The 13117-nt window shown below is 47.9% G+C and overlaps 1 protein-coding gene across 1 annotated transcript in view; it reads right to left on the bottom strand.

The window, feature by feature from the left end:
- LOC107116906 (uncharacterized protein K02A2.6-like) overlaps nt 1-12679 on the bottom strand; it is a gene marked incomplete at its 5' end in the record, with an annotated part of 15263 nt that extends 2584 nt beyond the window's left edge. Inside the window, one exon of the mRNA XM_015418929.1 lies at nt 9948-12679. Coding sequence (XP_015274415.1) covers nt 9948-12679 — 2732 coding nt within the window. The remainder of the gene's footprint in view (nt 1-9947) is intronic.
- Nucleotides 12680-13117: the final 438 nt, after the last annotated feature.

Below are 13117 nucleotides of genomic sequence, written 5' to 3'. Positions count from 1 at the left end.
GCTTGTCTGCTTGCCTGCCTGTCTGCTTGAACCTCACCATAAAGTGCAGCCTTGATGTCCAGAAAATATCAGTGTGGCAGGGGTGGGGGAGAGGAGGAGGACTGTCATAACTAGGCAGAACTCAAAGCCAGGTGAAGATGCATTCCTCTCACACTAACAATGCAAAGCATTGTGAAAAGTACGCAGACGGAGAGTGATTTCAGCAAAGCGTACTTTATTCAGTCAGGAACAAGACAGCTTTGGCCGGCTCGCAGGCCGGCTTATATTCCCCAAGAAACCGCCACCCAAAACACACCCAATAGGTTATTTACAGTGGCCGAGAGTCCCATTGGCTTCTTGGCCAGGAACCTAGCCCCCTGATTGGAGCGGGCTAGGATCCACATAGTCCATTGTCTCTTGGAGCGAAGCTCTACGGTTGTCCCTGGACATGTCTGGACTTGTCGGGACTTGTCAGGACTTAATACACTACACATTGTGAAAATAAGTGTTGTGTATTGGGTTTAATGTTATGCTCTTTGAAGTGTCTTGGTATCCTAGTTTTCGCATTATGATTGGCTGTCTAATAAAGACCATCCATTGGTCCTGAAGCCACCCAGGGTAATCAATTGTAGAACTCTGCTTAGGTCCAATGAGACCCCGTGTTTACTGTTACAATGTATATAGTTTTCTATGAAATCGTGTAAGTTCGAGTGCCGCTCTATGTAGAGTTGTTCAGTCCGGAGCTGAGCAATGCTTTGAATAAACCTTCTTTCGTTTGACCATCGTCTCCTGCCTCTTCAATACACAAAAATAAGCATCAGACAAAATAAGACTCCGACAAGACAATGACTCAGCCCTACCCACCTTCTGGAGTAGATATAAATTTACTGCCTACCATTTTCTTCTCATCTTGACACAGAGAGTATTCCATCTTTCTGTGTTTATACCTCTGAGGATGCCAGTCACAGCTACTGGCGAAACGTCAGGTTCTACAATGCCAAGACCACAGCCACACATCCCGGAAAATCTACAGCAACTAAAGACAAAGGAAGATTATAGTGTTTAGGTCCAAAAAAGAGTCGTACCTAGTAGTCAACAGGAGCAGAGTTTCTCTGGGACCTCTTATGAAGCCATCTGTCTTCTCTCAGCACCTCTTTCTCTTTTCTTTTTTTTGCCCCCCGAAGGGCATTTTTTAATTTGCATTTTCTATAAACTACAAAAAACTACAACTAAAGATTGAAAGGGGAAAGGAAACTATGCCCTATCACTATAACTATGGGAAATGGGAAACGGATAGACTAATACATAGAAACTACTTGATGGGGAAAGGGGACCACTATTCTAAACTATATCATCTATTGGTTTGGGGAAAGGAGAGCTAATACATATCACGATCTTATTAGCTAAAAATAAGGCTTATTAACCTAATATTACAAGTTTGGTGTACAATTTAATTCACTGCAGTATTGCTTTAAGAGTATGCATTTAATAGCTTAGCACAAATTCTGCCTTTAAGAACTACTGCTGTTGTTCTAGAGTCTTTTCTTCCTGTGTTTCTTCATTTTCTTGGGTTTAGGGGTGGCTACTCCTTTCTCCAATTCTGATGATTCTGGAAGCGCCTCTTTATCATTGGCCTTTTTGCGCGTGTGTGTTTTAGCAGCTACATTTATGTCACCCTTTTCATTTTCCTCACAATAAATAGATGATGCCAAGGAGTTTCCTGGGCTAGCCTTCTGCCTGGCATGCATAATAATGCCTCCCACAATAGAGCCCAAGACATAGAATTTTCTGTACTAACTGCCACAATACAGGACAAGATGGCTACAGAGAACTCAGTCAGTTTCAGACTATTCTCACCTATGGCCTGCAATTTGTTAAAGGGATGGGAAAACTGATTAGTAAAAAAAAAAAGGAGTGGAGAAGGCACCAACTCAGAACTTACCAGTGCAAATCTATGCAGAATTACTCTTGCCCAAACTCGTTAGTTTACATAACGGTAACTCTTCATAGGATTGCACTGTAATGTCCCCCTTTGGCTGTGTGTTCCCACAGGTTAGGGTACTCACTCAGGCACCTGTTCTTAGGTCCATTCAGCAGAGGCAAGTGGGCTAAAATATCGGACATTTATTAGCAAGGTGACAACTCCAACAACCAACAACTCCAGTTAACATACAAAACTGGAAACTGAAACAAGAGCTCCACCCAATAGGACCAAACTAAATCACACAGATATTAGCAGAGGAGCAGACTGTTCCATTACATACATACATGTATACAATAACTATACCACAGCACTGAAAAAGGGGAAATCACAAAGACACAAGAACGGATGTTGTTGTGTCTCAATGCATTTGAAACTTTTCTTCAGAGGCAACTGAAAGCTTTTCTTAACAGAAGTGGCATGCTAAGATAACTTAAAACAGCTTTTAAGAACTATGTTCAGTTGCTCCTGAGGAAGTGTCTTTGACTTGAAATATGTGCGGTCATAACAAAAAGTATTGGTTTTGTGAACCTTTCAATCTCTATGTCTGTTTTGTTTCTAAACTGATTTCCACCAAGGACTCCTAAAGAAAATAGGATATAGCTTCCACATTACAGTTGATAGCCATATTGTATTTATGCCCAGTTAATAATTTACCTAATGTGGTGGACAAGGCCATTGATGCAATTTCTAGCCTGCACAAAAACATATCCACCTGATGGCAGATGGCCGAATGATAAAGGGCAGGTTCCACTCAACTACTTCTGCTGTCTCCCCCCCTCCCTTTTCCTTTGTAAAAGCCCCTTCCAGGCCCACACCAAGGTTGCGGTGTAGAAATATGCACGTTCAGAGTGGAACTCTTTAGTGAGCCATGATGAGGATCATCCATAATGCTCTGAAGCCATTTTATTGCATTGGTATCTGAGAAAATAAGTGTTAAAAATTAGGCTACGGTCACATGAACAGTTTGTGCTGATATTGTTGCGGTACCTTTGCAGATATAAAGAGCACAATCAGACAACATCTGCCTTCTGTGCCCCAGTCCTTGCCACCCAGGTCCAGCCTGTCCTGGAAGGAGAGTTTGCTGATATCAGGGAAAGTCCAGTTTTTAAGGATACTAGAGCTTTCACCCCTCATTTCCAGCTGTTTGAACTCCCCTGTTGCAAAGTCAAGCTGTTTGGAAAGTCTGAACCTTCCCTTCTGTTTCTGCCTCCTTTTGTTTTTTATCAGGTAGCGATATGCGTCTAAGCGCATAATTGCCCCTGGTGTTGTCAATCACTGCAGCCAAGTAGTCATTCTGGATCAGGAGTCCCCAGAAGAGTTGTTTTGGAGCAACAACCCCTGCTGTTTGAAAGCATCCCATGATTATCACAAGGGTAAATGTACTGAAGTCATCATCAAATGAACACTTCTGCACATGCATGAAAGACAGTTTTTTATAAGGATGCCACCCAACCACCTACTCCATGGTTACCATGCAGCAATAATCTGAACAGGCAAACATGGAGTGAGTATGTGGTTAAGCCAGTTCAGGGTGGGATGTCTGACCAAAACTCTGCATTACAAAACAAAATGGAGAAATTAGAGGCTGGGCCAGAGCGCGCCAAGCCTTCAGTGTGTCCACAGCCTTAGTTTCAGTAATGAAGAGTGCCATCCAACTTGGGTGAACAGCAGGCCATGAGTGTTGTTTCCCATAAGAAAGCTTACACTTCGAATAAAACTTTGTTGGTCTTAAAAGTGCCACTGGACTCAGACTTTGTTCTGCTGCTTCAGACCAACATGGCTACTCACCTGAAGTTAGTCTAGTGTTTTCTACCTTTACAAGATGTTTTATAGATGGTACATGACACCTGATAGATTGGCTAAATATTACCCTAACATGTCAAATCTGTTGGAAATGTTAGGAAAAAGTTGGATCTTTCTATCATATTTGGTGGACATGTGATAAAAGTAAAAGATATTGGGTTGGGATACATGGAATGTTACAACAAATAATAGGAGTTAATATACCTTTTAAACCAGAAATCTTTTTGATAAATGTTATACCAGAACAATATAAAAAGTTAGATTGTTATATGATTACTCATATCGTAACCGCAGCCAGAATTCTATATGCCAGTATGTGGGAAAAAGAAGATATACCCTCAAAGGAAGATATTACTACAAGGAAGAAGAGATAACATCTTTAAAGATGTATGGTCAAGATTTTATAAATGTATTGAGAACTTTATTAAAAACTGACTATAACAAAACAATAAGATTAATTCATTTAATAATTGTTAGGTGCAAAGAAATAGGAGAGGAAATTATAAATAAGGTGAATGATTGTGGGATGGACCCCTGTCTATGTAGTCTGTAATCTGCGGTTTTGTTTGTCCTTTTCATTAGAAATTTAATAAAAATTATTACATAACAAGTTAGTGTTTTCTCAAAAATTTTGAGCTCAACTCTCTTCCTTTCTGAACTTATTCTATTTTATTTCACTGCAAACCATCAGTGTCTATTTATCTGCTCTGCAGATGAGCAAATGGAGATCCCTGAACATGGACAGCTTGTGTTCCGATGCCTGCTACATAGCCAGCTCGTCCAGCTACAGCAGAGATTCACAAAGACAAGATGCTTCTTTAGCTGCTCCTTTAGTTCCTGGAGGAACAGGTTCTCCTGATTCTTAATCTTCTCTCCTCTACAAATGTTCTCCCCCCCCCCCATTTCTCCTGGCATTTCAGTGACTTATGCCAGGGATTTCTTGTAGTTTCTGGAGTCTGTAACAGTTAAAATGCCATGCCAAGTTGTAGCTGATGTGGGGAGAGAGATTCTAGCTATGTCAGGATCCTCTTGCTCCTTGGAATTTTGTGCCCACATCTCTCTAGATGTCCCATATTCTCATCCCCCTTCAAGATGTCTTGTTCCATTGTTTTAGGAGCACAGGAGTAGGCTCTCTGAGAGCCAACTAAAGGCAATACTGGAGATCTATAGTCAGGATTTTCTGCAGACATTTTATTTAAATTCAAAGCACCTATAGGGGAGGAGAGACCAGGGCCTAAGTGCTAGGGAAGGGGGGGTCAGTTCTTCCCCCCCTGTGTTGTTTCCCCCATCAAGGCTCCCCACCTAATTAAGGTCAGTCCATATGATCACGCTCAGCACTCAGTGACCGAAATGGTAAGAGATTACTTGCACGTGTCAAACAGTCCATTGCAGATCAAAGATTATTTCCTAACAGCCTCTCAAGAACAATGTTTTGCCAGAAAGGCAATTCAAACATTCAGCTGTGAGTTAGTGGTGGAGTCTGTGGCATTTTCGAGATTGCCTTAATATTCTATTTTCACTCCCCGATGTTACTGTATATTTTCCCCCCTTCTGTCCAGACAACATCGTTAACATCCCCATATTGTCCCGGTCATTCCTTATTTCCCCCCCATTCTTTCCTAAACTAGATTTTCCTGGACTTTCTTTTCCCCATCATGGAATGAATTCGCAAGATAGCCCTTTGCTTGAAATATGAACATTTCCCCCCGCCTCACAGATTGCCACCCAAAACCCACCCAAGAAGGTGGGTTTGGGCAGCGAACTTAAAAAAAAAAAATTACTTGCCAGTGCTGAAATGTTTCAGTGCTGAAGGGTGCCCGCTTTGAAACACTCAGTCCCATTGGGAGGCTGGACACCAGCATCTGCAGTTCTGCTTATACAGGAAGCTGACTCAGAGTCAATCTTCAAGGCGATCTTGGGGGGGTGGGGGGAGAATTCTGCAACTTAAAAACCAGCTCTTGAAATGTTTACCAGAACAATGCAGAGAGAGACTGAAGAAGATACACATATCAATCATAAGCCTCAGTAGGGGAAGGGAGGGGGGAGGACAGAACAATATTCTGGCTACTTTGAATGCCCCAGATCCCATCCCCACCCCTCACTTTACACCAGTTAAGATGTACTGAAGCCAATGGGGCCACTCTCATGTAAGGGGATCATGGGCTTGTATTCCAGGGAAGGCTCATCCTGGAAGTGTGAGGGTGTGTGATGGGGGGGGGAATGTACTTTAACAGGGATTGTGCAGCCCCCTTGAGGCTGCAAACCGCCCCCCCCCCCAAATAACCCTGGGAAATCAGTCCTCAATGTGAATGTGAAGAGACAGAACCATGATGGGAGGGAAATGAAAAAACATATACGTGTGAACTGATCGCACTGATAGCACAATCATCGGAACTGCCACGACACCCACAAAACCTGAAAGGCAGCTGCCGTATGGAAAACGCCTGTGGCTCAGTAGTAGAACATCCGGTGTTCCTTGCAGTTGGTTCCAGTGTTGGCTGGAAAAGATCTTTCTCTCTCTGAGAATTTAGAGAACTTCTGCCTGCCAGAGGAGGCAACGCTCAGCTACTCGGTCTGAATGACAGCTTCATATGAGCCACCAAGTGGTGAGACACTGAGCAACGTATAATGCATGTGTGTGAATCACTCCTGTGTGAAGTACTGGAATTGGTGCCTATCTGAATTACGCAACTAAAATTTACTCAACCAAATATTCTTGTGGCCCAGACATTTTACAATCCCATGTCCCTTGTTTTAAAAGCTCCTCCACTCCACTGTGGCTCTGATGTATTGTTAACAAAATAATTGCCAGGTTTAAAATGCTACCCTTCATAACACAATATTACTACACGTTGTAGGCAAGTGTATAATCATGTCTACAAACCTTTCATTATACTCGCCAATCTGCTTTGCCCTTGACTAAATCTTGGATAAGTTTTTAAATGAAAGAAGGCCATGGGACAAAAAACAAAAACAAAACTCAAAACCAAATGCAAAAATGTCAGTGTGATTCTTTGGCTTTGTTCAAAATATGCTAGATGCTAGATTACTTTTGAAACGTTCGCTGCCACTTTTTTGACACTGCACAGATCAAGCCTGCAGCCACCTGATGAGCAGGAGTATAGCATGGAATGAGAGGCATGAAAGCCACAAAGGTGATCAGTGACAGTGCTGCTCAGCATCCTGACACTAATATAATGTCAATCATATGACAAGTGTATGCACGAGTGGAGGCTATGGTAGAACAAGCCTCTTTTCCCATTCACAGCAACTAGGCTATATGTAATAATTCCAGAGGAGTAGCTGGGTTACAGTGCAATCCTAAGCAATTCACACCCATTTAAATCTACTGATGTCAATGGGCTACAAGGTCTTAGCCCATTGTTTTATGAGGTTGGCACTGCTCGGCTGTTCCAGAAAAAATAAACAGGATTCTTGTGTCACCTTAAAGATATCATCTTCCAAAATCTTAATGAGGACCTGGGATTAATCATCTTAACAAAATTAGGGAGATTGCATTATCACTAATTACTGTTATTGTGATTTGTCAATGGTCTCTGTACTTTTATTAAATACATTCGAATTTTACATAATTATATCTCACCCTGTATTTCCTACATCTCGTGTCCCCTTTTCCCTGCTGTCTATTTTTATACTAGGAATAAGGCCCGTTCTGGAAATAAATACAATGAGCTCTAGAAAGACGCTCTGGGCAGGTGCCCTGGCCTTGGGCACTCAGCGTCAATTAGCTGTGACGACCTCAGCAGGATATAATGACATTGACTCCACTGTTCTCTCCAGAGGAACTGATCTCTTCCATCAGCAGTTTTAATTCTGAGTGATCCCCACCCCTCACCTGGAGATTGACTGTTTTGGAGGGTGGACTCTATGGCATTCTATTCAGCTGAGGCTTCTCCCCTCCCCAAACTCTGGCTTCTATAGACTCCATCACAAAATATCCAGGAATTTCCCAGCCTGGAGCTGGCAACACTAGTCAGGACTGGTTCCAATGAGTTCTCCACAAAGGCCTGGAAAGGGCCTCCTGCCTTTGCCTTTTTAGTGACAGAACCAGGCTTGGTTGTCTAGCAACTGAAAATTAACTAGTTCCTGGAATTTCTAGTTTTGTGCAGAACTTCACACAGTACTCAAGGTGCAGCCTGACCAAGGCAGTATACAGTATGACCTCCTGCAATTTCGATGCCATGGCCCTTTTAATACAACCCAAAACTGAATTAGCCTTTTTTGCCACTGCATCACACTGACTGCTCATATTTTGTTTACAGTGCATCCTTACCTCAAGATCTCTTTCGCATACACTACACCCTAGAAACATATCCCCCATCCAGTATTTGTGCTTGACATTTTTGTGGTCCAGATGTAATACTATGCATTTATTTTTGTTGAATTGCATCCTGTTTGCAACTGCCCACTTCTCCAGAGTATTCAGGTCTTGTTGAATTTTAACTCTATCTTCTTGGGTGTTTGCTACTCCTCCCAATTTGGTATCATCAGCAAATGTAATGAGTAGCCCTTTTACCCCTTCATCCAGATCATTGATAAAAATATTAAAAAGTACCGGGCCCAAAACCGAGTCCTGCGGCACCCCACTGGATACCTCCCTCCAATCTGATGAAACGCCATTGACCACCACTCTTTGGGTGCGGTCCTTTAACCAGTTCCCTATCCACCAAACTGTCCTATATTCCAGTCCACAGTCTTCCAGTTTGCCCATCATGATGTCATGGGGAACCTTATAAAAAGCTTTACTGAAATCCAGGTAAATCACATCGACAGAGTTCCCACGATCCAATAAGCTCATCACATGATCAAAGAAGGAAATCAGGTTGCTCTGACAAGATCTGTTGGGAACAAAACCATGCTGACTTCCCCGAATCACTAAGTAGTCCTTCAGATGCTTACAGACCGATCCCTTTAAAATCTGCGCTATTCTCTTCCAAGCAACAGAAGGCAGACTGACCAGCCTGTTGTTTCCTGGGTCATCCTTCTTTCCTTTCTTAAAGACTGGGATAACATTCACTCTTCTCCAATCTTGTGGCACATCCCCAGTCCTCCAGGAGGCCTTGAAGATGATTAGGGTTGCCAAGTGCATCTTCGCCGGGAGCGGGGGCTCCTGGCCAGTGTCTAGTCATACTGGACCACCTTACAAAGATTACCATCTGCACTTTGCTATTTGTATTTAATCTACACTTAATATATTATTGTTGGAATTTTATCTGTGTTTTATTGTAATTTTAGCTCACTGTAAGCCGCCTTGAGCCTGCTTGCCAGGCAAGGCGGGATATAAGGTGAAATGAATAAATTAATAAATAAATAATTTTAACCTTGTGTTTGCTTCTCACATATCTGTAGACGTTTTTCTTATTGTAGCAAGCCCCCTGGCCAGACCCAACTCATACTGAGCTTTGGTTTCTCTAATGGCTGATCTGCAGCACCTAGTAACTCTCATATACTCCTCTTTAGAGGTCTGGCCTTCCTTCAATTTCCTGAACATTTCCTTTTTCTCTCTTAGCTTATTCTGGAGCTCTCGTTTAATCAACATCAGTTTCTTGGAGCCCTTACCATGTTTCCGTCTTGCTGGAATAGTGAGGGCTTGAGCTCGCAAAAGCTCATGTTTGAGAAGAGGCCACCCTTTACTCGCTCCTTTCCCTTCCAGCACACTCTCCCATGGAATGTGAAAAGTACTCAGAACGTGGAGTGATTCAGCAAGAGTGATTCAGCAAGAGTACTTTATTAGTTCAGGAACAAGACAAAGAAACCAGCTCGCAGGCCGGTTTATATGCGTTCAGAAAACCCGCCACCAAGCACACCTAAACACACCCCCTACTCCCGATAGGCTATTTACAGTAACCGGGCGACCATTGGTCTCCCGGCTGGGAAGCTGGCCCTTTGATTGGGCCGGCTAGGATCCTATGGATCCTTTGTCTTTCGACTGAAGCTACTGAGGAGTATTGCCTGGTCAGCCCGGGCAAGTCCGGGCATGTCAGGTTGAATGCACTACACGTGGTAATGGCGACAGTACATTACACCCCTCCCCCATAGTCCAAGCTACCCGCATACAAAGTCCTGTAGATACGCGGGGGCCTTCCTGGGCCTTGTAGAGCGGCGGAGGTCCGGGGTGCTGTTCGGGGCTGCTCCTTGTGGCCGTGGCGGGGCGGTTTGCTGTGGCGTTTCCGACGGCGGTGTTTCCTGCGGGGGCAACGCCGGGGGCTCCAGAGTGACCGGGGCCGAGGCCGGGTTCTGCGGTTCGGTTGCGTGGCCTGAAGTTTCGTTGTGCTCCTGGGGCTCCAGGTCCTCGGGGTCGTTCGGAAGGACCCGGCGCCGCAGTTGGTCGATGTGGCGGTGTAGCAGTTGTCCGTCCTCACAGGAGACCTCATAGGAGCGCGGGCCTCGCACCCGGACCACTCTCGCAGGGATCCAGGGTGGCCCCTGGGCGTAGTTCTTAGCGTAGACTGGGTCTTCCGGGAAGAACCCTCGGGCGGCTGCGTGTGATTCCGATGTCGGTTCCATCTCGGGGGCCCTGTCTGGGTGTAGACGGTCCAGCCGGGAGGTTAGGCGACGACCCATCAGGAGCTCCGCCGGGCTGCAGCCGGTCTCGGTGTGCGGGGTCGTGCGTTGGCCGAACAGGAACACCGCCAGCTTGTAGTCCCAGTCCTTACTGTCGAACTTGCGCAGTGTTTCCTTGGTGGTGCGCACCATGCGCTCCGCCTGGCCGTTGGTTGCCGGGTGGAAGGGCGCTGACCGGACGTGTCGGATTCCACAGTACCTCGTGAAGTCCTGGAACTCGCTGGAGGTAAATGCTGTGCCGTTGTCGGTCACCAGGGTGTCTGGAAGGCCGTGGGAGCTAAAAATGTGGCGCATGGCTCTGATGGCGGCCTTCGAGGAGGTAGACGGTACCGGCACCACCTCCAGCCACTTACTGTAAGCGTCCACTAGAATGAAAAAGATTTGTCCCTGGAACGGCCCCGCAAAGTCCAAGTGTAGCCGGGACCAAGGTTTGTGGGAAGACTCCCAAGCTCGATCGGGCGCTCGGGGCGGTGCGGGCCGGAACGCCTGGCAGGGTTGGCACAGTTTCACCAGTCTCTCAATGTCCTGATCGAGGCCGGGCCACCACACATAACTCCGAGCCAGCGCTTTCATCCGCACCACTCCTGGGTGAGCCTCGTGCAATGCTGCAAGTACTCGGTCTCGGAGTGGGGAAGGGATTACCACCCGACCTCCCCACAGCACACAACCCTTGTGAGCAGACAGTTCGTCTTTGCGCGAGGCATAGGCCGCAAAGTCGGGTCCCGCCGAGGCCAACGGCCACCCCCTTCTCACCCAGTCCAGGACGCGGCAGAGGATAGGGTCCTTTTCGGTGCGCCGGGCCACCTCTTTCACGTGAACCGGCTGGTCGGGCAGCGTTTCCAGCAGCGCGATGTGATGGGCTGGGGCCGGGTCAGGCTCCGTTTCCGGCAGAGGCAGGCGGCTCAAGGCGTCCGCGTGGCCCATTGCCTTCCCGGGCCGGTGCAGGAGCCTGTAGTTGTAGCCCGCCAGGAAGACGGACCACCGGATCACTCGGGGCGAAGTCATCTGGGGGGTCTGGCGGTCCGGGGCGAACAGACCCAGGAGAGGCTTGTGGTCCGTGGGGACCGTGAAGGGCCGGCCGTAGAGGTAGTGGTGAAATTTTTTCACCCCGGCCACTATAGCAAGAGCCTCCTTGTCAATCTGCGCGTAGTTGCGCTCCGCCGCAGACAAGGTACGGGAGTAATAGGCCACAGGTACCTCCCGACCGTCAGGCAGTTTGTGCCCCAGGACCGCCCCGACCCCATATGGAGAGGCGTCGCAAGCCAGCACCACCGGCAGGTCCTCGTTGAAGTGTGCGAGTACCGAATTTGAGACGAGGAGGTCTTTGACCGCCTGGAAAGGCGCCTGCTGAGCCGTCCCCCAGACCCACGGCGCGCCCTTGTCGAGGAGCCGATGGAGGGGTTCGGCTACTGCAGCTTTGAGGGGAAGAAAAGAGTGGTAAAAGTTCAGGAGGCCTAAGAAGGCCTGTAGCTCGGTCTTTGATGTGGGGGCTGGGGCGTTCGAGATCGCTCTGGTCTTCTCCGCCGTGGGGTGAATGCCCTGTGCGTCGACCGCGAACCCTAGAAACTCCACTTTGGGCACGCCGAGCAAGCATTTTTCGCGCTTCACCTTCAGCCCCGCCTGGTCGAAGCGTTGGAGAACGGTACGGAGTCGGGTGGCAAACGACGCGGCGTCGGGGGCGGTGATCAAGACGTCATCTAGAAAGGGCTGTACCCCGGGGATACCTTTGAGGAGAGAGTCCATGAAAGATTGAAAAATCCCCGGAGCCACCGAGACGCCGAACTGGAGCCGGTGGACCTTGAAAGCCCCTCTGTGCGTGGCGATCGTCTGGGCTTCCGCCGTGGCGGCGTCCACCGGCAGCTGCTGATAGGCCTGCGCCAAGTCCAGCTTTCCAAATATGCGAGCCCCCGCGAGCGCCGCCAGCACGTGGCTGACCACCGGAACGGGGTACGCGTGGTCCTGCAGTGCTTTGTTAATTGTGCACTTATAGTCCGCACAGATCCGGACGTCCCCGTTTGGTTTGATCGGTGTGACAATGGGGGTTTCCCAGCGTGCCGATGCCACCGGCTCCAACACCCCTTGCGCCACCAGCTTGTCGAGTTCCGCCTCGATTTTCGGCCTTACCGTTAAGGGCGGAAACCTGGCCTTGATCCGTATGGGCCGGACCGCCGGGTCCAGGTCCAGGGAGATGGGGGCCCCCGTGAACTTGCCTAAGGACCCATCGAAAACCCGGGGGAATTCGTTGCAAACGTCCGCGAAATCGGCTTGCTGCAGCTGGTGGATGCCCCCGATGGTCAGGCCCAGCGGCTTAAACCACGACATCCCCAGGAGACTGGAAAGCCGGCCCCCCACCACCAGAATGTCCAAACAACCCTTGAAGTCCTGGAACTCCACCAGGAACGTGCCCCAGCCCCGCACCACCACAGGATTCTTATTGAAATCCTGAAGCCTGATGTGTGGTTTGCGCAGAGGGGGTCCCCCGTTGGGACACACTGTCCGCAACGTCTCCTCCGAGATAATGGTAAACTCGGAGCCCGTGTCAAGTTCCATGCTACAGGGGGACCCCTCTATCCGGACCGTAACATGGACTTTGTTTCGGCTCTGACGGGGCAAGTCACCTACCTGGGGCTGGGGCTGGTGGCCGACGGCATTTGTGTCGATCGAATGGAGGTCCACAGTGTGGATGGGTTCCCACTGGTGGCTGGGTTTCCTGGGTGGCTGGCGGCGGCTGCGGCAGACCTTGGCGATGTGGCCCTGCTTGTTGCA

This window comes from Gekko japonicus, unplaced genomic scaffold (assembly GCF_001447785.1).
Source record: "Gekko japonicus isolate JY-2015 unplaced genomic scaffold, Gekko_japonicus_V1.1 scaffold2346, whole genome shotgun sequence".
NCBI classification, from domain to species: Eukaryota; Metazoa; Chordata; class Lepidosauria; order Squamata; family Gekkonidae; genus Gekko; species Gekko japonicus.
This window is presented reverse-complemented; position numbering and strand designations above follow the sequence as displayed.